General features: G+C 39.2%; 1 protein-coding gene across 1 annotated transcript in view; it reads right to left on the bottom strand.

The window, feature by feature from the left end:
- Nucleotides 1-26,892, bottom strand: part of MED13 (mediator complex subunit 13) — a 58,144-nt gene that overhangs the window by 5,140 nt on the left and 26,112 nt on the right. The window contains exons 4-28 of the mRNA XM_075113379.1: nt 26,232-26,377; nt 24,962-25,159; nt 23,865-24,059; nt 22,756-22,918; nt 22,341-22,451; nt 19,677-20,360; nt 15,548-15,764; nt 14,607-14,691; nt 14,123-14,244; nt 12,825-12,915; nt 12,438-12,652; nt 11,797-11,993; nt 9,681-10,597; nt 8,059-8,226; nt 6,763-6,986; nt 6,003-6,192; nt 5,010-5,475; nt 4,137-4,356; nt 3,325-3,516; nt 2,952-3,175; nt 2,351-2,493; nt 1,963-2,121; nt 1,680-1,865; nt 1,329-1,477; nt 913-1,086 (exon numbers count right to left, since the gene is read on the bottom strand). Coding sequence (XP_074969480.1) covers nt 913-1,086; nt 1,329-1,477; nt 1,680-1,865; nt 1,963-2,121; nt 2,351-2,493; nt 2,952-3,175; nt 3,325-3,516; nt 4,137-4,356; nt 5,010-5,475; nt 6,003-6,192; nt 6,763-6,986; nt 8,059-8,226; nt 9,681-10,597; nt 11,797-11,993; nt 12,438-12,652; nt 12,825-12,915; nt 14,123-14,244; nt 14,607-14,691; nt 15,548-15,764; nt 19,677-20,360; nt 22,341-22,451; nt 22,756-22,918; nt 23,865-24,059; nt 24,962-25,159; nt 26,232-26,377 — 5,836 coding nt within the window. The remainder of the gene's footprint in view (nt 1-912; nt 1,087-1,328; nt 1,478-1,679; nt 1,866-1,962; nt 2,122-2,350; nt 2,494-2,951; nt 3,176-3,324; nt 3,517-4,136; nt 4,357-5,009; nt 5,476-6,002; nt 6,193-6,762; nt 6,987-8,058; nt 8,227-9,680; nt 10,598-11,796; nt 11,994-12,437; nt 12,653-12,824; nt 12,916-14,122; nt 14,245-14,606; nt 14,692-15,547; nt 15,765-19,676; nt 20,361-22,340; nt 22,452-22,755; nt 22,919-23,864; nt 24,060-24,961; nt 25,160-26,231; nt 26,378-26,892) is intronic.

Genomic DNA, 26,892 nt, shown 5'->3' with positions numbered 1-26,892 from the left:
TGTAATACACCTTAGGAATTTTTCTTTCTAATCCCTTTGCCTACATTAAGTCATTATTAAAAATATACAGACTTGGAAGTTCAGTTGCTTTCCATAAGGCCGATCTATTTATATTCCACATAAATGAGCTGCTTAGGATGAATAATAAATCCTCTATTCAAAAAAACCTGTCTTATACCAAAGCCATAGCTGAGCTTAGGCCGAGAAGAACTGCTAATCCAGACACAAATAAGGCTGAAGAAGATCTATCTGTACCATTAGAAAATAAAGCACCATATTAGAGATGCTAATTTAAGTAAAAAATGAATGATGTTAATACAGAAAGTTTCTCTGTGTACTCATATATCGCCTTAAATGTGCCAAGTATGTCTTGATTGTGCCATAAAAAGATGAGGAGATGAGACAATATCCAGACAGATGATACAATGACTATCACTTGGCAACAGCCAACATGGAAAACCTAGCTTTTATGCTTTGCGCAGTACACGAAGAGATTTATTTATTATTTTTCTTTTACCCAGTGTAAGAGAGATATTACACTTGTGTACTTCCCTCTGTACCACCAGTCCCCACAGGAGTCAAACATTAACCAGAGATCTGTCTAGAAACTCAACCTATTCTTACAAAATACCGTAGCACAAAGCCAGAAACAGAAAGGAGTCCAGGCTACCGCAAAGAAATCATCAGAGAGCAGAACCCTTCCGCACATTTCCTACTTCCATTAATCATTTTTCTCCGTTTAAAAAAATGAACATAAAAAGCCAAGGCTCAAAAATTTAAAACCTGACCTCTCTTGAGGCAAAAGCAGGCATATCCCAAGAGACATGCACCAATTTTGTTTTAAACACTGCTCAGTTTTTTATGACAGACTGTCCAGGCAGACGGCTGTGCAGCCCGCTGAAGTTACCGTACCTTAAGAAACAAGGGACACTGATTTTGTGCTTGAGGACACGCTGACCAAAACCAGTCAGGCAACGGACCTGCTTTGGCAGTTGACACAAAATAACCAAGGGCCAATGGCTGTTGCAGTATGTTTGTTACTTCATCGTGAGATTCTGTTGAAAGCAATCGATCTGTACCTTGACCCTGTAAAACAGCAGGCAATGGTTTAATATTAGGAGAGCACAAACTTAATAGAAATTATCTGTAGCTTTCAAAACACAAAGCATTTTGAAATACCCAAGGATTACATGAATCTTGCAAAGACAATCCAATACCTGATTGATTCAAAACATTTCACAGGAACCTTTCGTTCCACAAAAGGAAATTAGCAGATGGGAAAAAAAAAAAAAACACGCACACAAAGCTCTATTTACTCTAATAGTTACCTTGCCCATATCACCTCCATGGGGGTAGTGGGACCCTGGAGAATGTACAGGGGATCCAGTAGGGGATGCAGGAAGAATATTTATAATATCAGGATCAAGATCATCTCCAGTGTCTAACAAGTCAAAGATTCCCATTCCATCTGCTCCATCTTGAAAAAGAATAAAACCAGTGAATTTCTATAATTTCCCTGCGTACAGGATATGGCAACGTATTCTGAAATCAATAGATTTCCATATGAATCTTGTGGTTCATTAGAATAAACGGTCTTAGTTTCATCATAGGGGAAGTGACATGGGAGGGGGGGTTTTCTGGGTTTGTTTTTTAAACAAGAACAAATCCAATCTACCTACCATTGTTTGTGTTGAAGGCCAGATCCAAGTTTTCAGTGGTATAAGTTGACGATGCTACTTGCACAGATGCAGATGTGGGAAACACAAGTATATGAGTGCACGATGTGTCCTGTGGGGTATTCAGCTGAGACGACTGCATATTTAAAGTGGTGCTGCGTCCAAATACAGAGCCGGTCGATACAGAATCTTTGGAAGAGAAATCAAGTGTTTCCTTAGTTTTGACTAAACCCAAACTATTAGTTCCCTTGCCAAAAAAAAGAAAGAGAGAGAGTTTCTCAAATACCTGGCATAATAATGAAGGACCCCTGTGGTTCCATTGCCACCAGACATGCACTGAGAATGCTGGGAGAGTCTGCAGCAGAGATACCACACATTCTGCACATGTCTTTTAGTCTCTTACTAAGGGACTGAAGGTTTCGGCGACTCAGCAAGCAACTCCAGTCTGAGGATATAAAGGATAGAGGTTTGCCTAGAAGAACACTGCTTGCTGCAGAGCACATTTTATATGTGACAGTGTGTGATGTAAACTTCACATCTGTTAAGTTTCAAGTATGCAAAGAAGCTCTAAAATTATTTAGGTTTTCTTCCAGTAACAGGGACAGACACTTTGAACTATTTAAAAAACCGAAAGCTTCAAATCAAGTTTCAGACTCTAAAACTGCTAACATTACCTTTTAATTCCCCATGTCCTATTCTTCCTAAACGGCCTATTACAACTCTCCACGGCAAAGAGCTCATCTGCACAAGTCCCAGGCACCACTCCCAGAGTTTCTGAAGACCAAGTCTGCGGGCAGAGCCCTTTTTCCTGCGAGCTCTAGAATTAAGAGAGAAAGGAAAACAAAGCTAGAACCCACCTGCAACAAGTTTTTATTGCCACATTTAGAACTTCTTATTTGTGTTCACCTGAACATTCACAGGACCAGGAACGTTAGTATTGTCGTATGTCAGTTACAACTTCAGTTTGTTCATTTGGTTTTTGATTAATCACATACTGGCTTTTGATGTCAGTGTTAGAAAATGGCGGGGTGGAGTATGAACACACAGACAAAAACACTCAATAATCACATGAAACCAAATAATGTTATTCTAGACATTTAACTCAAATCAATATGCACGTAATTCTGAAAATATCCATTTGCTTTAGGTAGTTTCGCAATATAGTGAGTCTACAAAAGTCAGAGTTATTCTTACAGCATCGTAAACAAACTAATTCTTCAGGAGAATGAAAGACAGCCCACAAGTTAAAAGTTAACTTAGCAGTTTTGTTCTTACCTGTTTGGTACATCAATATTAATTATGCAAGTTTCTAACTGTTCTCCATAGAGATCTGTACAGGATGCAAGAAGCCACCTTTGATCATGAGACAAACAGTAGCCTACAAAAAGTACGTTATACTTCTGGCCAGCTTCTCCAAAAGTTTCTCCTAGTTCTGTCTGCTTGTCCTTTACAGGAGCCAGTATAAAAGGAGGGGTGTAGAGTCGAATGCACTCAGGTCTCTATAAAGATGACAGAACAGACAATGAAGTTTCGGGAAGCAGTTATTCCTACAAACTCTAGTTAGTTAACATGAAAGACGCCAGTGATTTAATGAACAGGGACATTTCTCTAATCTGCATATTTACACAACCACATTAACAACACTCACATCAGGGCTCCTAAGAGCAGTTTCCATGGCTAAACCTGGGCCAAAACCAGTTAACGTTTTCACGTTGGTGGAAGTTGGAAGAGGTCTCCGACACTGAGTAAAAGCTGAAAACGCCAAAGATTTTAAATGCTGAGTGTAGATCTGCCGGTCTTCATGTTTCACAGGTTGTAGAAGGTACTGACATGGGACAATCTAGAAAAGATTAGGGCGGGGGGGGGCAAGAATCATTAGAAGGCTTTTGAGACATTATTTGGGTAGGCTGCTTTTAGAATTTTACTTTGCAATCAGAATTCTCTGGTTCTTGGGTATCTCCTGCCACTTCTTCCTAAGCTAAGTGGGACTTCAAGCAATTACTCTCACTGAAATTTTCTTCAGAAAAAAAACGATCCCTTCAGAAGAGAATCTTAACAATTCCTCCAAAAAGATGCCCTCTGTTCACTAGTTTTGCAGCTGCTGACAGCGTTACAGTTGGATGCCTGTCAGGAAAGAACACTGTCTAAAGCCCAGCAGGTCAGGCTGACAGCACAGGTTCCAGTGACAGGACAAGCAGCAATCCCATCCTTCACTCATCATTGGAACAGACCACTACCTTTCCCTGGAGATACGAGTGAGGAGTTTGGAATCTACTACAGGATTTGGCTTTGGTTAATAACACCCAAACTGCTCTAAAAACTGTAATCTTAATGATTTAACAGCTATAGAACTGTAAGTAATGTTTACAAAACAAATTAAACTTTCAACCTGAGGGTGTTATCGCCTCCAAAACACAGCCAAAGCTACTTTGTTCAGCATGTTTCTATAAATGTTCTCACCTGCACAGAAATTATATTCTTGATGTTAGGAGGAAGAACCTGAACCATCTCTAGAAAGCAGCGCAGAAGTCCAAGTGTCCACAAACTAGATGAGCTACTGTTCTCATCCTTTTTTTCATATGTAAAAGGATCAACTATGTAAACTACAATTGCAGGTGGATAGGTGATAGCATGTGAATCTCCATCTGTAGGGACTCCAACTTTATCACGATCCATAGTGCTGGAAATGAAATTTTGAAACCAGTTACAAAAAGCTGCATTTTATAATGATTTGTTTTTACTTTAGTTAGATCAAATTGTCAAATATTAATCTGAAAGACCTTTGAGTCAACTGTGGTGCAAAACCCAGTCTTTTAAGCTCACATACAAAAGTGAACTAATCAGCAACTCAGTATCCCTTGTCTTTTCTTTAGCCTTCTTTATTACAGAAGCTCAACAACACATAGTTCTCTTGCTTCAACTGGGGAACAAGAACACCTACAAGGTCAGTCTCTCAGTTAAGAGCTGTCTTTACTACTGTAACTTCGATAACAGAAAGTAAAACTTTAAGATGGTGCCAGTTATCTATTTCTGTCCCCACCGTCTCCTTTAAAATATAGAAGTGAGTAGTTTGGTGACTTTTTTTCTCTCTTTAGAGAGAGAGGAGAAAAGAGAAAGTTTATTTTGGTACCACAGCAAACACTGAACTGCAATTTCAGCTAAGACTGGAAGCAAAAAGTTCAGCTCCACCATGAATGAACTCTCATTCTCCCTAAAAAGCAGCCTGGCGATTAGAAAAGAAGTAAGGGGATGAGACACACAGTAACAGGTTAACATTAGTTGAGCTGAGGGGTTTTTTTTAGCCAAAGCAGGTTTGACTCTGCAGTTCATTACCTTTCAGAAACCTCTGGATGGGGCTGAGCAGGCGCTGAATTAGCATCTCCAGACATCCCTGCTGTTTGCAGTGTTGGCTGCTGCTGCTGTCCTCCTGTTTGCCCGTTTTGGACTGTCGCAGCCTGAGTGGGCAGGGAGGCAGAAGTGGTATTGGTCATACTGTTAAAAGGCGGAAATGAAGAAGGTTTGCTTGTTGGTATCCCACTGCCTATATTGGCAGAAGAGGACGATGGGGCAGTGGTAGTCAGCGTCGAATTAGCTGTAGTAGCTGCAGAAGACATGGCACTATTTGACGTTGCTGTCATAGTACTACTGGTGGGAGCTGCAGGAGCAGACGATGGAGTGTTAGGATTTCCAGTATTAGCTGTCGCTGGGGGCAGAGCAGAGGCCGGCTGGCTGGAGGGAGGGACCAGATTTGTTTGGGAAAGTAAAGAACTATCCAAAGGCTGAGAAGCAAGATAAGGACCTAAAACCAGAAAAAAAGGGTAAATTTTATATTGCGGCTGGTTTTAAGCATACTTCATCTATTAAGTCTATAGTTCTTACAAAAGAGAGAGCAAACCCTTAGCATACATTTTGCATCTCAAATCAAAATACCTGTATTAAATTTTCAAATTCTAGTATTCTCATAAGACTGTTACAGAAGCATCCAGCAATCTAATTTTAAAAATAATTTTTTCAGCTATGTTGAATTGCTAGAAATCACTGCTTCAGAATATAAGTCACCAATACAAAGAGAGAATCAAAGTCGCTGTCAGACAGCAACACTGCTATTCCCTAAAGACCCTACTAGATGGTAAGAAGCCATTTTAACACATACCTAAATACATGGGGGTTTTTTAATTCTCCCCCCTCCCTCCCAAGCTTAAAACCAGGAAACGGCAACAAACAATAAGACTCAATGAATAAATGCAATGATTTCTTCTCCTCTACTGGAATGGAGTAAGCAATAATTGTATGAAATAAGAAACACTGAAAAAAAATCAATCATACCCAGCTCATATCTGCAAACTTGGGCATATAGTTTGAGTTTGGAAAACGCTTCGTTGTTGGCATTGGCTGTCTGTGAGAACCATTCTGTGACCAACTTCTCAGAAAGTTTCTTTGAAGCAGTAGGTCCAACTCTCATGATCCCATCAGGCAGTAACTTACAGATAGGTCTGTGCTGACCAAGCCTGCATGACTGCAAAGAGGGTAAAATAGAAGATGCAAGATAAGGAATTTTTTAAGGCTTAGAAACTGTTTAAAATATCACAGGAAGGAGCATATCACTAAAGACAGAGAACCCTTAGTTTAGTTACGATACTCCAACATAACATTTAGTTCTAGAATACTACGCCAGTATGAAATATTGAACAGTGATTTTATGGTTTATTTTGAGGTTTTCCTAAATGCAGGAAAAACAGGTTGATACATCACCTACTCTAATCTTAACCACAATCCAAGTAATACATGCATTTAGTTAATTAACAAAATGCAGCTAAAAAAATTGAAGTGGTAATACAGAGTTTTACCACCAAGTGGCGTTTATCAGATAAAGACTCAAAACAGCTATTACTAAAAGGAATGGTGAGCAGCATGAACCCTATCTTCCAAGTGCCCATTCCTAAAATCCTTTCTAGCAGCTTTCTGAGATAGCATTTTATGCAAGCATTTACATCATCCGAGGCAAGCCAGATAAGTAGTTATGAGTATGTGTTAGAAACAGTCTTTCAAAAATCCATTTCACTGCTAACTGCCATAAATAACGTACCTCGTATATTGCAGTCAGATCCCTAAAGAAGCTCTTTGCTCCATTCAGCAGAGCTTCATTCTCAGGGCACACCACAACATAAGCAACATCTCTCTGAGATCCGTAAGGTTCCAACATCAGCCTCTCCCAATACGGCAAAGCAAATGGAGACAGCACCAGAAAATCGTAATCATATCCCAACAAAAATGTTGGGATTGGCAGTGGTTCTGGGGACTCATCAGTTCCTGGAAAAGCAAGTCACATTTTCCAATATATTAAGCAGAAAGCTTAAAATTAACACCCTAGGACACATGAATAGAAAAAAAACCCACTGGAGTTCCCAGCATCTAACAGAAAATAGCACTGATTGTAAGTGGAATAGTTCTCGTTTTAACAGATACAAATGAAAACCCTGTATATATGATCCAAACCTTTGCAAAAAAGCCTCAGGGCCTCGAGAAGAAGTTCCACAGTTGTTTAATATTTCTATCAGTATATAGACAACCAGGAACAGAGGCTTACTGGCTCTTACCCTGGCTTGCTGTCCAGGAAGCCTTCCCCACAGAGTGATCAAAAAGACGAGGAAGAAATGTAAATAGTCTAAGCAGATATGTAAAGGCCTCCAGAAGGAAAAAAAAACCCATGCATTCAAATGTACCCTAAATGTATAATTACCATGTTCTAAATATAGCTACAAAAGATCTGCTGGTGAAAGGTCACTCCTCTACATAGTGGCAAATCAATCTCATATGCTAATGAAGTCAGTTTAAATCTTGAGGGCACAAAGTTTACCTTGTATCTGTAAAAGTGCATCACGTGTTGGCCACTCCAAATATTTATCATGGACAACACACTGGATAACCTCAGATCTTGCACATAGTTATGAAACTACTGAGCCATAAAGCACACTTTCAAGCGCTTCAAAGCTAGTGTTTTTAACTACTCTACTTTTAGAGTAATTAAAGTGGAATAATTCTTTTGAGTAAAAAAAGAACCAGAGCAAATACCGGTTTTGACATTAAATCCACCTTTGCAATTTCAATCCCTCACTTGGAGAAGTGTCAGGTATATATAAACAGTGCAATTGAAGCTGTTAGTTTTAAATACACATATCTTGAATTCATTTACTGTTTTAAGGAATATAAATATTTTCCGTTTTTCTAAAGAAAAGAATTCTCCCATCTAATAGCTCTTGTTAGTTTAAAGAAAGTCCAAATGCTGTTTAGAATTCCAATAGGCTGAACAGCATCCAGACACTGAGGTTTGGTGGCCAGATCAAGTAGAGGTTAACAGACAGGAGTCTACACAGCAGTTTACCGTAAGAGCCTCTGCCAGCCATTTTGTGAAACTGTTGCCACGTGAGGGGGCCTTGTACACCCCAAGACCGGACTGTTCGCTTCTTCTGAATTGCATCCTGAAGAACTGGCTGGAGCGAGAGGAGCATACGAAGGATGTCCTGGGAACACTGCATGCTCACATCCACAACTGAAAGGACAAAAACTTGTCAAAGCCTTCTGCACACAAGAGAATAAAATAAAGCCCTCTACGAACAACCCAGAATCCTAAACCACCTTGATTTTAAACAAGGTCACTCTCTTCTGAAACGTACATGCAAGCCACCCAAAGGCCATGACACAGAGTTAAGCATGTAGCTTTAGAGAGTCCTCCCTCTTCCCCTCTCAGCCACTTACAGAACACACGGATGGATTTTTTTTTTTTTTCTTCCTGTAGAGTTTTTCTTCCCTTGAAAGCATTACCATCTCATGATTTAAACTAAGGGGAAAAACCCTAATAATAAAATAATAATAATAATAATAATAATAATAATAATAATAAATGAACAAGTTGTACAACCCTTAAACTACAGGATTTTCCCTCCAAATAAAGGAGGGTTAGGCAGACTGCCACCCAGTGCTCAATTGAGCAAAGTTGAGGGAAGCCTCAAAACAGTCACAGCCCATTTCATCATCCTGCCACTACTATACCATTTAATGTGCAGTGTTTAAGAATAAAAAGCTGACACAAAATTCGGTATGGCTATAATTTCATAACCTTACATTTAGAAGTATCTTTACATCTTTTTGTCCTAAATACCAAGGTCACAGTAACACCGAGTCTCCTCCTGGGTGCCTGAAAATATTGATTTATCTATAGCCTAGGCTTTTAAACTTAATCCCCCACTTCCTAGCTGTGTTTTACTGTTAGTCCTCCTCATCCTCATTAACGACTATGAATCGCAGCTAACTGCTATCAAAGTTTCATATTTCACTGTTCACCCTACTAGAGCTGCTACCTGAGAAGACTGAGAACTTTGCAAATACACACAATAAAGGGTACGCCATGAGACAGTATATCATTAGTCAGGACCTAGAAAGAAAAATCCAAGCATCTCTGGCGCATCCAACATGGAATGAAGGCTACAATAATGCTTTATTTGCCACACATGCCAGTAAACTACCGCCCCCCCTTAAAAAAAGGGGGGGGGGGGGGGGGAAGCCAACTGAATCACAGGTCTTGTTTAATTCTACCACAGTAGCCTTGACAATACAGTCAGCATTTAAACCACCTACACTTCCTATGTACACTCAACTCATTCCACAGAGCCTCTGTAGATGCAGGCACCAAAAGCTGCTTTAAAAGAATAAGCCTAGTGAAGTGCTAGGGACAATTACTGCGGTCTTACATTACGCTTCAAATTTACGTTAGGAATTTATAATTTATGGTAGCCAAGGCCTACGCTCTGCTTGGTGTATGGTACCAGCACAGAACCTAAAAGGAATGGTTATTCTGAACACCATTAAAATAGAAGGTTTATGCAAGCATGCAGATAGATAAACAGTCTTAAGCATCCAATAGTTGCAAAGGAAAAACATAGAAAACAAACCCTTAAAAAAATTCATAGGTGGACAAGTAGAAAATAAGCTGTTTTCAGTATTTACCGTTTCTTTTTGACCAGTGGTGCAAGCAAGTAGTTTTCACAAGTGCTTCATCAACTTTCCCTCCCGACATATTGTCCATGAACTGCCGTCCATGTTCCAAGGCTAAGTAGCAGTCATTGCAACAATCCCGTTCTTCTACACGTACCAGGTTGCTAACTGCACCAACTTTGGGAATGGAATCTTGATCTGCCGCTCCAAAAGGTGAGAACAAGTTGGTGCATTGATCCTGCAGCAACAGTATTAACTCATCGGGCAGTTTCTCAGGTTCTTTCAGTCCTCCACTGCCATGTTCAATAGAAGTAGCTCTGAGAGCTTCAAAGCGTTTTTCTGCTTCTTTGCCGCACTCCGTATTACGACCTAGAATATCCAATTCATCTTCGAGAAACAGTCCAGAACTGTTGCCAAATTTTCTATTCATAACAGCACTGAAACCACAGGTACACCTATACTGGGCCTCTTGTGTTGGATCAGGAATGTAAACTCCAACATCAGCACCTTTGATGTTCATATTGCAAACACATATGCAGCAGCTGTCAAAGTTACAGTCTTTGAAGAGATTCATTACAGACTCTGAGAGGATGAGATTCACATAAAGACTGTGTGCCTCTGGTATGGAAGGCACAGTTGCAGGTTCAACAGAATTCAGCGGTCTACACGTCGATGGTGTGGAAGCTGGTGAGTATAAATCAGAGTTCTCATATTTGACTGAACCCTGTGCGCTTGCAGGCCCACCAGCTCCACGAGGTGTTCGAGGAGTCCTTGGTGTTCTAGGAGTCGGAAAACGAGGGGTGGAAGGAGAAGGGAGGATTCCAGCTCCACTGTTACTGGGAGGTGCGCTACTTGGTGGCATCCCAAACGGAGTATGAGTTTGTGGTGTGTATGCAGGGCCATACTCTTGATCCATAGTGCTTCCGTCACTAGTAGCAGCCACAAGAAGAACAAAATATTTTAAGTACACAACATACTGGTTTTGAAGTTTAAGTCTCAAATTTCCACAGAAGGACGTTCCTAATTAATATTTGCTTTTTTAAACTAGTCTTTCATAATCCACAGCAAGATCTCCATTCCCTAAGGAACTTCAAGAGCATTTGTTCTAAATGACTTTGCAGGACTCCCACTGACAGCACTGTTAAAGAATCTTTCCCCGCCTCCTTTCGTCTTTTCCTTTGCACAAAGCTTCCAGGAAAAAAGCGTGGTCAGAATAAATTATAAATTGTATGGTTGTATGGAGTCTAAAGGACACCTTTTTTGTTCATGTTTTATTTACACACGTTAAGAAAATATACCAGTTGATCAACAGCAGGTTCAGCTGGATCCATGAGGAAAGTATCACCTGGAAATGTGTAACATTTTCTTTCCTACGCAGCTGAGTATCTCCAAAGACCTATAATGCTAATGTGACCTGGAAATATATCACTTACGAATGATCCTAACAGAAGCAATGTCAGTATTTACTCCTAGATTTAACATTCGGGTAACTTTATCAGGATTAAGGCAACAAGGAGGCTATGTATTTATACCAGCTACTAATGCAGAAGAGAAAGAGGAATAAGTGTTTTCTTCAAGGAGACCTGCCAGCAAGACCATGACTACCAAATGCACCTTACAGAAATACCTACCGCAATACTGCTGTTACCAGGCAATGTCACACTGGGCATAGCTTCCAGTCAAAGGAAATGTTTTCCTAGTCCCAATACAGCTGAGATTCTTAAATTATTTTCTTAAATAGCAGTAAACAGAAGCACCACCTACTACACCCTTACAGTACCTACAACACCACCCCAAAAACCATCCCAAGTTTACATTTATCTTGTCACCATCTTCATTACTTATTAAAACTGGACTTGCACCATTAAGCTTCCCCAAGAAACCTTTAAATGAGACAATGAATAAAATGTATGCATAGTTAAGAAGTTATTTGAGAAGACAGTCTCTTACAGTAAGGCTTAATTGTAAGGATTTTTTTTAAAGGCACTTGCTGGTTGTATAAACACAGTGCGACTTTACAAATATTTCTCATTATAAGTTTACAGAGGAAAAAAAATTAGGGGTACTTCCTATAGCATGGATAACTAACCACCTTACAAAGCTTAAACATTTGCGGCACAGGTCGTACCCATCTTTGATGAATGGCATGGCAGGTCCTGGAGGAAGTAAATCCAGCTTTCCCACAGTCCAACTCTGGCGATAAATGCATTCTTCTGGCAGTTTGATGGGAGGAAGACACTGGCTGGGAAGCGTCTTCAGTGGAGCAAACATGGAACACCCCACTAAGGCTTGACAATTCTCAGGTTTATAAACGTAAGAATAATCCTAGAAGTTAGACGCGGGAGAGTATCAGCATGTTAATTAGATCACTTCAGCAATTAAAACGCTTCTCAAAAAGCCATGACTAAGTTCAAGCAGTAGTTCTTTAATCTTTAATCCTGACAGAGCTACAAGTGCTGTAGATTTACACACACACGATTCACACCCATGGCTCTCCAGAAAGCAATATGCCAACACAAACAATGAACTACAATTACTCAAATGCATTCCTTCAGCTTGCTTATGGCTAATTGTGCATTACTCTTTCTTGAAGCTTAAGCAGTAAAATACTATATACTACTTACCAGAAAGTGCATTACCTACTCCAGTATAATGCAGGACACAAGTTACAAATTGTACTTAATTTCACCACAGTTCCTAATCAGGATTAAGTAATAAATTGAGCAATAATCATTAGAAACATTTCTCGTGACTATCAGCATTACCTACCTTTATTTCAGCAGGTTTGGGGCTGCAGAAACCCTCATCTACTTCAATTCTGAACTGGGCTCCCACACTGGAGCTATTCCCTTCAAGTACTGTTCCTCCAAGTGTAGTGTCCATACTACCATATTCCTTATTATTCATGTTCATTGGAGAAAATCCCATAATATGTTGTTCCAATGAAGGTGGAGTTGGATACATTTTATGGAGATCTGCAGTGCCTAATTTCAGATTAGAAGTAGGCTTTAGAGCATGAATACATTTTGAAGTATTTCCTTTGTCTTAAAATTTCAGTAGGGCAAATGAAGTGTATGTTTCCAAATTCCCACAACATATTAGCAATCAAATGTTTAGAGCCAGTATTCTATTTAGAAAAAAACAAATAAAGCTTACTTATGCATGACAGCGGGTCTAGATTTCCTGCTTTTGCCTCTTTGCAGTTGGATTTGTCATCAGTGCCATTCACTGTTCTTTTAGATCCAGGCTAAGAAAGAAAAGAAGTGTTGTAATAAAATCACTTCAGACACTTTCATGTTTCCTGCTAACAGGAAATTCCATGTGCAGTGGACATACAAAGCTGCGACTTTGTGTAATATTTAGAAAAATTCAAATAATTCAGAAGCCCAATGCTAGTAGTTGGGGTTACACTTGTCCTCCCTTAATACTTGGAACTCTGAGAATGCTCTCCCATCAAATCACGATGCCATTAAAATGAAAGACCAGTTATTTTATAACTCTCAGCCTGTTAGCAGACATATTAAAAAAAATCTAGATAGGGCTGCCCACAATCTATCAGGAAAAAACCATCCACACTCCCAAAGCCATGCTAACATTACTGATGTTACCACATGAAAAGGAATAGAAAAGACAGAGAAACACAAATCCTGGAACAAGAGGTATGGGGAAGAAAAGCTGTTGAAATTAGAAGAACCAGAGACATATTTTACAATGTTTACACTGTACTGAAGTCTATAGAAAATAAGAGTCTTCATGTTTAACAGCAAATACACTTGCTGTATATAATGATGACCTTTGATGTCTATCAAGATCCTTCAGCCCTTACTCAGCTACAGCTCCCATTAAAGTCGATGGGCATTTTGTCTGGGTAAGAAGAGTCAGGATGATGCACGGAGCAAAGTACAGTTCAGAAAAGACAACTGATTACAAACAGTATTGAAATAGAAAGATAATGGATTCAGAGCCATCAGAGACTGCAAGAGAAACTGTTCCAAGATAATAGCTGCTGCAATGAAGCAGCTTATTTGGCAGAATGTCCATGTGTTTAAATGCTGCTTCTCTTTCAGAATTCTTTGTTTTGTTTCAGTATTACCTCTACTGACTAGTTAAACAGAACCTAGACCATAGGAAAAAAGCACTAGCACCAGTGTTGAATCTGCAAAATTATAACTAAAGGTATATTCAAGAAACATACTGTCTGTAGAGTAAGGATATAACATCAGAAGCTTGTCTGTATCAAAAAAATATGATTGTATGAGTCAAGCAGAACTGTACGTCCGCTATAGAGGAGCTACAGCACTTGATTACATGCATGTTTTGCAACCTCTCCTACAAATGCCAAAGCAAACAAACAAAAGAAACACCAAAAAACCCAACCCAAAACCACAAGAAGACATACTTGTTCCTTGTGGTTTTTTGTCTAGCGGCTGCCATTACTTTTGCACATCACTTACTGTTAGTTCATCTTCATCGGAATTGAAGAGATTGTCAAGGTCAGTATAAGAGACCACTAAGTCTGTTTCATGGAACAGGCTAGTTGATGCAGTGCGAGCATGAGCAGCAATACGTTGGGCATCTGTAAAGAAAAATACACATTACAGAAACATTGGCAACGTATGTTCATTAAAAAAAAAAAATAGAGACAACTTAAGAATTATTTCCAGAGCTGGGGCAGGGGGGCATAGGTTCTAAGTTCCAGTCAACTGTCTTACACATATGGGAGGTCCCTTCAATTTTTTAACACTTGGATTTTATAGTCAACATTTATTAGCAAGGTGCGAAGAAAATGTGTTCCATATTCCTAGTTCTGAAAGGACAGGGAAATACAAACGACAAAGTAAAAACCTAGTAGCCTATGAGAATCTATTGACTATTCCAGAGATCATTAATATAGCACAATGAAAAGAGATTTGAGGGGGGGGGGAGAAGCCTCTTTACCTTGCTTGACAGAAGGGCTGAATAGAGACATAGCATCCTCTCCTTCATGGGATAAAACTGTAACACTAGATGTCCCATCCTCAGCCTATAAAGAAGGGGAAAAAAAGATAAAAGTTTGCTTTAATTAACTGGGGAGGTGGGGGGCATTTTATCTCCCTATGGGAATTCTTGTACATATCAGAGTATAAGGTTCTCATTAGTCTTCTAGCTCAGCAAGGTGTAGTCTGGGGCCCAGGGAGAAGGAAGCTTGGAATACAGACAACATGCTAGCAACACACAGGTGATCAGTACAGATAGGAGTGTAAATCTTTGTTCTTCTGTTGGGGATAAGTTTAAAAAGCAAGCTATGGATTCTTGCTACAACACCTTATTGAACTGATATCACGTGCTATACATTAACTATACTGGTTACTGAATTAAACTCTCAATACAAGCTCCCAACGCAGTTGTATTTTCTCATTTTTTGGAGGGTGTACTTTTGTTTTAAGTAGAAACTTCATACAGTTGGGACTGGCTAAAGCGCAAAAAAAACCCACCAAAAAAATAATCAATTCACTGTCCAGGCAACCAGTGAGAGTTCGCCTCACCTACACCCAAACCTTTCCACACACAAACAAAGCACTTGCCTTGTTCTTCCTCTCATCCCCAGGCACCTTCTATCAATCATTTTACAGAAAGGCTACCAAGCCAGATTGATTTGTGTTCCGATCCAGCAGCGTTCTCCCAGTATTAGCCATAAACCCAAATGCAGTAATACCACCAGCGTGCCAAAAAAATTTAGGTGTAGTCAGAGGCACGCTGCCTTACGTCATCAATCATTTCTGCTAGAATACAATTTTTATGTACTTCTAAACACACAGAAGAATTTAAATTATATCTGGTGACTAGAGCAATTTGTTTCAAATCTCATAACTGATTTGTATCCTCACTCCTTTACTCACCTTGTGTTTCTTCCCAGTTTCCCTCTCAATGTTCTGCCTATCTTTTTTACTATCAGGAAATAAGAATTCCACATCACCATCCACAAAGGCATACGGATCGATTTCAGGTTCCTGGTCAGCTTCTGTCGCTACTGCTGCTAGGTATTGGTTTTTACTCTGATACTGTTGCACCAGTTCATCTGAAACCTTTAAAGGTTTCCTACATTGCACCATTAATCTGAACAGAAGAAAAATAAAAATCACAAAATATTCTATATCACTTATTATATAGAAATATTTTTGCTATCACACAGCCTTTACAGGAACAACATCTTCCCGTCCCACTTTCTTCCTTTCCACCCCAGTTTCAGAAAACTTTTTGGGAAAAAGATTAAATTATTAGTCATTTAATATAACCTCCTTACACAGGTCAGACACAGCAGCGTGATTCATTCTGCCCATCTCTCCTCAAGCACTGTCAATTCAGATAAAGATTAGTAATTTATCCCAAGTCAGAGCTGTCATCTATTATAAAGTACAAATGTATTTATCTATATCCACTAAAAGAAACTCACCAGGTTAAGAAAAAAAGCACTCATTGCCATTCCCTACTCATGTTCAAGCAAATGATGAGAAAGAAGTTATTAAACTTGAGTTTTCCATATTTTAAGAATGTAATTCCTGAACATTTAGTATGAATTTAAATGTAGAATGCCAGCCCTCCCGAGACCCGGCTGTGTCTAACACAAACAGACCAACACTCTGTTGTGCACAAAGCCTGGCTATCCAAAAAGCCCAAGCAATAACCACTACTAAAACACGCAAATGCCGCTATGTTCAGTAGTCATTTATACCACTTACATCAATACAAATAAAGCTTGCAACACACCAGTATCTAATTTACTAATGAGAATAATAAAAACACATTTGCCTTTGTCAGCATTTTTCTTAACATTTGGAACCAAAACCGGAGTTGGTAAGTACACAGAAATTGAGTTTTTGTATCAGGATTGTTAGTTTCAAAGATATAACATTGCACCAGCAAAAAGAGGTATTGGCGAGTAGAAAACTCCATTATGATTATTAGCTATACATATGCCCCTCTGTCTCCTGTGCCTAAACAAACTTTATTTTCTGTATCCCAGTGTACAAGAGGCACCACATGAGGAAGGTATTCCTTCAAACACGACAAGCAATTCAGGAGTGTCAAACTGATGTAGGTACAGAATTTCTTCTTGCTCCAAGACCTCTTCCTCCCAAACAGCAACAGAATGACCAGTGAGAAGCATTTACAGAAGCCTCACACGTGAAATGAAAAAGGGACGTTGCAAGGATGAAGACTACAGAACTTCAAGTTCAAGCACAGGTTCCAACATATCTGTTGTTTCCCTTCTCAAGCCTCTGTCCAAAAGTAAATGCTAAGAAACTAACATGTCTCACAATTAGTAGGGCTTGTTTGTGACAGCCTAGATGCAGACACTGACTTGGAGTTCAGAACAAGCTAGGCTTACGTTTCTCCTCTGAGAGACCAGAAAGAGAAAAGCGTGACATAGAACGATTCAAAGACTTCAACCTTTGAATTCCGCACACAAAAAGACATGGTGATTCCTCAGTCCGCCTCACTGCTCTGTGCATCCCTGTCAACTACACGGTATGATAAAGGACACAGAAACAGTTTTACTTTGTCAAGAGACTTCCTAGAAATACGCTTTCCAAAGGAACACCTCACAGCCAACATTGTCAAATCCAACCATGCTGGTCATCCATGCTCAATAAAATCTTGTGTTAGGCGTGACCACCCCAGACAACAGTGCATGGGTGCAGCTTTGTAACAAGCACCATCGGCATGTACGTCTGCAGTAGCACTCGATGGAGTTGAGGATTTCCTCCTTCCCAAATACTGCAAAAATTACCATCGGGGAAAAAAAAAATGGGAACAACTTTCTAGGAACAAGGAATTAAACACCAAGAAAAAAGACACAGTGAAAGCAAGCAGCAGTTTCCAGTATTTTTGACCACCAAAAAGGAAGAGAAGTTGATAGCCAGATACTCTGGGGTAATTAAAAAAAAAAAAGTTCAATAAGTTGTTAAATCAAACCAGAAACCAAACAAGGAAATGCTGTGTCTTGAACAGAAAAAAGAAAATTTTGAAGCAAAGCATATCTTTCCCTGTCTGGTTGACTGAAATGAATTCAAGACCAAAAAAGCACTAAAAATCCTACAAAAGCACATCTTGAAAGAGCTGAGACATGCACTAGCTACTGTAAACTCTTAAACAGTGAACACAAAAGCTATGGCTATGAAAAATGTGCACAAGAACAGACCAACAGCTACAGCATATTTACTTCTTCTCACAGCTTTCCTACGCAGCAAAGTCAATGAGACTGCCATCAGTGGCTTTCCACTGCCAGCAACAAAACAGAAAAATCAACATGAAATTTCAGTCTTGTGAGTAGCTGCTTCAACTCTTCTACCACAGATTAAGTAAACTAACTCCTAAAAAAGAGAAAAACCCTCTCAATAATTCAATACTGACCACATTAAACGTCTCCTTTCACCTAAGCAGGAAAGGAAAAATTTTGGACCAAAAATCATCAACAGCAAGTGAGTAGATTGCAGCAATTCTGGGTGTATTTGAGGTGCGTTTTTTTTCTCTCTCCATCACAACCCTAAGCCAAAGTTTGTCACCTATGCATCCAGGCCCCAATCATGTTAAATTTATACTGCTATTGAACAGTCCTGTCAGCATCTGTTGTGTCCCATTACCATCCTTTTCCTGGGGCATGTCCTCACAAGGAAGTGTTATAAAAGATGGATGACAGGAAGGGTTTCTCACGCAGTAAAGCGGGAAAGGAGAAACAGCCCAGAAGGCCAAGTGGTTTTGTTTCACGTTTTTTTGTTCTTACGGGTTGGTGGGGTTTTTTTGTATGTGGTGGTTTTGGGGTTTTTTTGGGCTGTGGTAGTCTTTTCCGGAGAGTTTATTTTTGCTTTAACTGGTAAAGAAAATCCATATTGTCTCATTCTGCAGTAAAACAAAGCTCAAGCGTAAGTTTTAACACTCAGACCACTAGTGTTATTCTTTTCCTCCATTGCCTCCAAGCTCTATAATACATGAAAACTTAACTTAGGCAGTATCAATAAAGTGACCAATTGCTTTATCTGGACTGGAACAGACAGCAGCAGAGTAGAACATTAAAACCTGGTGCTAGATAACACTAGCTTTCAGAAATAAATTCTATTTATTCAACAAAATCCATTTTTAAAATAGTTATAGACTACACATACTTTGTTTCAAGATAATATTAGCTTGTGTTAAAATAAAATAATAAGCGTTCTCAAATACATTTCTTGTAGCTCAAAGGCTGAGGTTCTAACATGGATCTGGTCTGGACTGTCTCAATATTTCTTCAAGTTAGACAAGCTTTTTTTAATGCAAGAGGGTTTCCCATATGACCTGAGGTCCAGGAGCAGTAGCAGCAGACTCACCAGTCACTTGTTTCATTTGAACGATAACCTCAAGTCCTTTAGATTTTTGAACAACACCACAGAGCGAACGCACAATGTGCAAGAACACCAGTTTATGCTACTTATTCCAAAGATATATTTCTGATATCAGAAAGCAGCTGCAGCCTACATTAAAGTTAACATCTTCCAGGAAACCAGATGACCTTCCTCATGGGTCAAATCAGCTCTCCTGAATGAAGAGCAGAACTGAGGCAGTAGAAATTTAATAAGGTACATTTACAGCTGAGACCACCCATGCTTTCATCAAAGAATGAAGAAAGCAAATATTAAAATTAGAAACATTGGGGTTGTTTGTTTTGGGTTTCGTTGGTTGGTTGGTTTGGGTTGGGGGGGCGGGGCATGCATGGGGGCGGAGGCTTTTAAGCCCCAAATAGGCACAATTTGGCTACAGATTACTTTTAAAGTAGAAAAATAAACTTCATTGCCATCTGCTAAATCAGAGTTCCAATGGGAAAGAGCTGGAAAGTCTTACTACATATTTGACACACTCAGCATTACTGCTCGAGCTCATGAGAACCACATTACACTTCAGTGACAATCTTGCTTATAAAGAGAAACTACCACCTTTGGCCTTTCAGTTTCCTCACTTTCTCATGTTAGTACTACAGTATTAAGTACTACTTACTCTGTAACCGATGTTACATTTTCCTGTCCAGCAGGTATTACTGGATCGTCTCTCAACTTATCATTTGGAAGCTGAGGTGGTAAGAATTCCATATCCTTTTTCTTTGGAACTTTATAATACTTCCAAGTAGCATCAGCTTCATCTTCCTCCAAATTCACTGCGGTACCAACATACATTGTAGGCTCTATAACTTCAGGAAATTGAGCTGGGAAAGGCTGAGACAAGCCATCGAGTCTGTCTTCCATTGTTTTTGTGGGAACCAAGGGGTCTGGCGTTGGCATCTGGTAGAAATGTTGACTCTGAGGAGTAGAGGGAGCTTTAGCAACCCCTTCATCAACTACATCACAGGGGTGAGGACTAAGTGGCGGTGGCTGAGGTGAATTTGCCATTTCAGCATTATGCATCTGAGGAGTCTTTGCTACATCATTAGTTCGGATATTTGAAAATCTGACTTGACTGTCTGGTGCAGTCATCACGAGCCTCTGACTCGCTGAATCTGCCTCCATGGCAACATCATCACTGATAGATACACGATGATGAAAAGGAGTCAAAGGGCGTTTCTGTGGCTTATCCCCTTTGTCTTGCTTCTCATTTGTCTTGTGCTTTGGAGCTGCTTGCTGTTGTTGGCCCACAGGTGGTGCCTGCCCCTGTTGACCTGAATTTCTTGGTTTGAGATTTTTGTGCCTGCAGAATTAATATAGGGGAAAATACTTCACATTAAACTTTCAAATATGTCTATCATGTTCTTTTTCACTAGATAAGAACCCGCTTCTAAGCCATTAATAGACATCTGAAACTGACACCATTCCAAAGTGAAGCTGCCTGTTTCTGACCATTACTTAATTTGAATGACTTCAGTAGCACTGCAAGATTTTAGAATACCATTTTTAAAAGCTGGAAAAGCTGTCCTATGAGCCAAACACATACAAAAATGCTCATAACTGAAGACAGTACTTTATAACTGCTTTTAACAGAAATAGTCACATGAACACATTGTCGCTTTTAACTTCTGCCAACACTGATGAATCAGTAGAACAACATATGAATTAGTGAATGACTTCTTGAATTCGAGCATCAATACCAACCAATAGTGCTGTCCAAGTCTCTACAGGTTAAGGAATGGAAAATTAACATAAAAAATCTAGACACCGAGCTCAGTCCTACAAAAGCTATTTCAAAGCTTTTGTAGCTATTTACCTACAAATTTAACAAGCTTGGAAAAAAGAAAAACTCAGTGTCTCGACTGTATTAATACAGTTAGTTTTTTCTCCCGTATAAATGCATTTGAGCTTAAATATTTCATCTTGAAGTTCAAGATGCCAACTTTCTACATCACGTGACAGAATGTGAGACATGAAATACCAAGGTCTAGAACAAAATGTTTCTGATTAAGCTATTGAACTGCACGTACATCCTTAGTGCCTGGGTATTCTTTGCCACTCTTCCATTAGGAAAGTTAAGAAGCATGCAACTTGTGTTAAAAAAAAAAAAAAAAACAGGATTAGGCAGGAATAAAAGGTAAGAAAGTCTATTTACTTTAAACTCTCATACATGTTTTTCACTAATTAGAATTCAAAAATACAAAAAACAATAAAGGGTTCTAAGAAGTCATGGTAATTTCAATTTAGGCAACTGCATATTTCTAATACACACTTCACAGTTAATCGATTGGTTTTCTCTTAACTAGTGTTATCACATCTAAATTCTCCTTTAACAGAATATTTAATCCTACTCCATCCCCCCAGCTCTTCTCAGGACACAAGTATTTCCACAGAACTTAAACCAATCATGAAATAAAGGAGGAAACAATGCATTTCTTTCAAAATGCTACATCCTCCAGACATTAATTTTCCTTTTTTTTAAGGTTTCGATATTCATTGCAAGGTCATCAGTGAAAGCATTTAAACCTTTGCAACACTTCGGTCACCTAAAGATTAGTGTTCTGCCAGAACTACAAAAATTATTAATTCACTGAAATTAACGTTTCCATTATTTTAAACACCTGTATCAACTGTCTGTGTCATGGCAGTCTCAAAACAAAAGTCATAACAAAAACTGGAAGTTAAATTCAGACTTTCCCCCCTGTGTTTTGATCCCTTTTTCCCCCCAGCTAATTAAAAAAACACATACTGGCAATCAACTCACGGAAAAGCAGTTTTATTTACAACTACTCATGGAATGCATTATTTCCCCAAAATTAAAGCAGGTTTCTTTTTCATATTCATCAGACACAATGCTACAACCGTCTTGCTGTTGATTAACAGCCTTCTCCCTTCAAGGCTAATGCCACAGCCCTCTAGAAAACATTCTTAATTCCTAAACAAATAGGCGTTCCCTTTGCATTGCAGCCTGAGAAAGTTGCCCATGAGATAGTTTCTACCCATGTACAGGCCTAAGGAATCCCAGCCCAGGACTCAGGAACTGTCACTGAACTGCCAGTAGGTCCACTCAGATGATTCACTTGAATAAAACCCTCTGTATTATCTTATTGGGCAGAGTTTCAAGACCTACAATGACATTTAGGATATGAAATACAAATTTGGTTACAGCTTTCCTACAAGCAGCTATTGCTTAATTACTCCTAAAGGAGTCATCGTGAGCCCTCTCCTGAGCACTTCAATCTCAGTGTACATCGCTGGACTGCGGATTTGCCAACTACTGTACCTTGAACAATTGCAATTTGTCCTCTGCGTGGCTTCAACAAAATCCCAGGATGCTACCTTGTCAGGTGTCTCTTCATCACACAAACCATTTGATGTAGCAGAATACTTCCTCCTATGATTCAATATCAGGAGAGTTATTTGGAATCAACATACGCTCTTTCCTTATCTTCTGTCAAGCCTCAAGAGCAGTTTTGCAACACAGGGTTCAGCAAAGAAATTATAGGTAGCCTTTTATTAACATATTGAAGTGAGAACTAAAACTACTAGTTTGGAACAAATTAACTTCTTGAAAATGTTTTATTACTAAGATTAAAGCACCTTCAACTAGCAGTCACAGCATCTTTAACAGAACTACTTTCCACAGCAAACACACAAGATACCACAGGGATTTTTAGCTTCACCAAATGAGTACATACTTGTTCTGTGCTCTGTTCATATTGCATTCTTGCCAAACTCTGTCCACCACTTGATTGGCTAGCTTTCTAGGTATTTTGCCACCATGATGGCTAGTACTGTCAGAGATAAATCCATCAGAAACTGAAGAAAACTTCACCCATTTCTGGGCAGATTGAGCATCAACTGAAAAGCAGCACCACAGGAAAATGTTTTAGGCAATGCAGCAATATACTCACAACCACTATTACTCCAATTTAGCCACCACCAGAATGTCTTAGGAAGAAAATTATCTTCTTAACTCAATGATAGGAAATAAAAACAAAGAAAATTTAGGTATAGTAGCAGATTATAACAACATGGTTCCCTCTCATAAGGGAAAGAACAAAAAAGCACCATATCTCTTTGTTATAACTGGACTGGCTATTCAGATCTATAGTTCCTTGGAAGATAAAGAAAAAAGAAAATAACTTCAGCAAAGCTACCTGTTAGCAAATTTAACAGCATTATTAAAGAAAAGGGACAAACTAAGCTCACAGAAGACTAGGGGGGAAATAAACAAAATCTCTTCTGCACAGGAGCTGTATGTGAAGTCACGTGAAACTATCACTGATCCTTACCCACTTTGACTGAAAGCGGTTTACTATAACCACTATTCAGTGCAGGTCAGAGGGCACGCAGCCGTACTAGAAACTTAACTACAAAGATTATTCCCTGGACTGTGAAAAAGGCAAAAAAAAAAAAAATTACCTTGCTCACTAATGACCAAGATGCACAATGAGGTTTATAAAGCTATGCCAGAATACATACATGCACACAAACACACACAGAGAGGAAAAAACCCAAAACCAAAAACTTGACCACAGAAATTTGAAGTACTGGATAACAACATCAGGTACAAAAGCAGTCCTCGTTTCAGCAACTTACAAAAGTGTTGAAGTTAATATTGCCCACAATTGAACAATAAAAATTAGTTTTACTCCAACAGACTTATGACTAAAGAAATGTGATTTTTGGTAACAAGTCAGTTGTACAGAAAGCATCTGAATCCAAATCTAAATCTAGCAGCGTTTGGATTCAGAGGAGAAGCCAGCAAAGTGATTCCCACATGCAGAAGCTAATTTTATTATACCTGTTTGAACTTCCTCTGGGGATGTCGGTGGAGTCAGAGTTACTGAAGACATGGCAGGATCTCTTGTGGAAGCAGGCACTTGGTGGACACCCAAGCAAGTAGTAGAACAGTGGGATGCCCCTACAGTACTAGGAGCAGGGATGTCTGTCTGAGGAACTAGAACGAAGCACGCTGGGTACACCATTCGCACACCAGCTGGAGGAAAGAAAAAGTTGATTTTACAGCTGTTTACTTTTAAAATCATCAACAAGTGGGTCATTTTACCAGTAACTTTACCTACCCTTTCTACCTACTAAAGCATTATCCTTGGACAAAAGGTCTGTTGTCACCCTCATCATTACTTTATGACTTGCTTTATACAAAAGATTTGGGTGAATGAATAAAAAGGGCTTTGTGGATACAGGCAGAGGCAGCCCTGGCATCTACATGCTCCTACTTGCTTCTATCGTTTTGTTTTATGAAGACTGAGAACATACTTTTTAGTATCACGTAAAACTGACAATATTCCCTTCCCCAGCATCACCAGGGTCTCCAGTCATCACTGCAATACAGGCTTGTAACACTCATTACAGAAAAATTATTACATTCGTTGGCAAATCAAAGGTCAATAGCCCACAGCAGAAGAACAAACTACTGCGTCCAGGGCCTCAGATTTTAGGAAGAGCAGCAGATAAATGCAGTGCCTGAGTACATCAAGTTCTCCAGGACTGCGGTTTTGGAGACATCCCTGAAAGGCATGTCTGTTCCATTTGAATTTGCACAGAATCCGAAACAGTACAACATACTTCTGATGCTTCTCAGATGTCAGCAGTGATAGTCTACGGGTTTTTTTAATTATCTTTATTTTTAAAATAATCTTGCATCTCAGGGCACATAAAGATAAACTTATCCTACTAACAGGTCTGCAAAGCCCACTTCAAGCAGCAACTCATTTTAGAAAGGCTTGAGCACTAAACAGAGGAGGAAAAAAAAAAAAAGACCAACAGCAGTTGCAAATAGTTGCAAAAAGAATAAAATTGGGTAGTTTTGCATTCAGAATTTTGCAGACCTAACCAGCCAGTTTATTTCAATAATTACAAGGTAATCGGAGCACTCACCAACAAGGACTTCAACAGCAGCTAAAGAATCATCCTCCCAATCCATCTCTTCTTGTTTTTCCTCAGATCCCTCCTTCAAGTTTGATGTGACAGGATAGAATTGTTTCCATTCACCAATAAGCTTTTTTGTCGATGAATCAGAAAGCTTGAATGACTGCCCTGTGAGCGTGCCATTTAATCCGAAAGGACTGAGAATAACTAAAAAGGAAGATAAAAATACGCTGGAGATTCTATCTAGCCAAAATTCACTCTTTCCTACTGGAATAGCATTACTGTTATTTCAGACACATCAAATAAACAACTTACCATCGGTAAGTCAGAACGCAACCTTATCACATTTTACAAGTCACTGGTAGTAGGTACGCACTGTTAATGTATGTGTACTCTAACAGTCAAGGTACAACAATAATAATTACAAATTAATCTACTGAAACAAGCAACAGGCAGGTTTTCATCTTGGCTAGCAAGGAGTCTCTAACATACAGGTAGGATAAAGAAACACTATTCCAAATTCTGACAGAGTTAAGGTGTTTCCTTATCCTTTCATTCTTCCCAGTACAGTTGCAACAACAATGTATATACAGGGAAGTAATCTGTTTCATGTTTAGTCTTGTCCGTATTAGGGAAGCACAGCTGCTGTTAAATTGCATTCAAAAAACGCAAGTTTGGACACTGAGCATTAATAAACAAGTGCAGTGTGTGGTCACACAGGAGAACCGATTTCTATAGCCAACACAAGTGTGTCTAAGACAGGGAATGATCAAACAGCCCACTAACCAGACTCACGCCCCATCACTCCTTTGTCTTCAAGAGCATCTGCTGGTGGAACCAGAGGAATTTACAGGCAAGGAAGAGCCAAATCAAAAAGGGGTAGGGGGAGTTAATAGGTTAAGTACATGGAGTCAGAAATGGATTTCTAAAAGAGGGGTCAGTGAAGATACATGGGGGTTATAAAGCTTGCTGAAAACACAAAATAGTTCAGGCACCGATAAGACAGTACTTGGAAATTAAGTTTATTGCATCATGACGACAAATTATTCGGCTACATGCCAAGAGATGAATATGGAAATCATCCACCTGCAGAGGAGCTGAGACATACCAACTGGCTTCCGACTATGTCAAGACAGGGGACATTTGGGAGAGGGCGTAATCAATACCAAACAGGTTAATGCCTCTGCTCCCCCTTTCCAGTCTTTGCCAGAAGTCCTCATTCTGAGCAACTCGAAGGATTGCTTCCTTTTAATACTCACTAGTGACTAGCAAAACCCACCTTGAAAAGGGCTGTTGGACTGCTGGGCGAGAGTGAGGTGTTCTTCACTAAGCAGGTACACAGGTTGATGCTGACTGATTTCCACACTGGTGCAAACATTGCTATCTCCATGTAAGAAGAAGGTGAATGAGCAGGACAAGTGTTCGCTGGGCAAAGAGAAGTGGGGAGGGTGCAGGGGGTGGAAAGGAAAGGGAAAAATAAAGTTAAGTATAGAACTTTATTTTAGGTTGATGGCTTTCTCACTAGTTTGAGGGCATTTCCTTCCAAAATATTCATTAATAAAGTAATCAAAAATCCCTTTACCTAAATAGCAATAAAATGCTAAATACATGCCCCTTGGAGCATTTACAAAGTATTCCAGCGTTAAAGACAAAACCAAAGATCCATCAGTTAGAAAACACCAGACACTAAGTTTTTAATCTCTTTATACTTACACTTTATATTTTGAGGTCTGGAGGAAATTTAGAACACATTTCTTTGCAAGACAAAAATATATAAAAGTATTTAGTTATTCTAAAATCTATACAAATATTTATGAACATATTACATTTTAATGAGGTCATATCTAGGTTCTCCTGTCACAGATCCACTAAGCAGAATTTATACTTTAAGATTTATATTTAATATTAGCCAACAAGACACTTATTTAAAAGCAGGAAGA

Source organism: Phalacrocorax aristotelis, chromosome 18 (genome assembly GCF_949628215.1).
Source record: "Phalacrocorax aristotelis chromosome 18, bGulAri2.1, whole genome shotgun sequence".
Taxonomy (NCBI): domain Eukaryota; kingdom Metazoa; phylum Chordata; class Aves; order Suliformes; family Phalacrocoracidae; genus Phalacrocorax; species Phalacrocorax aristotelis.
Note: the sequence above shows the minus strand (reverse complement) of the source record. Positions and strands in the feature narration are given on the sequence as shown.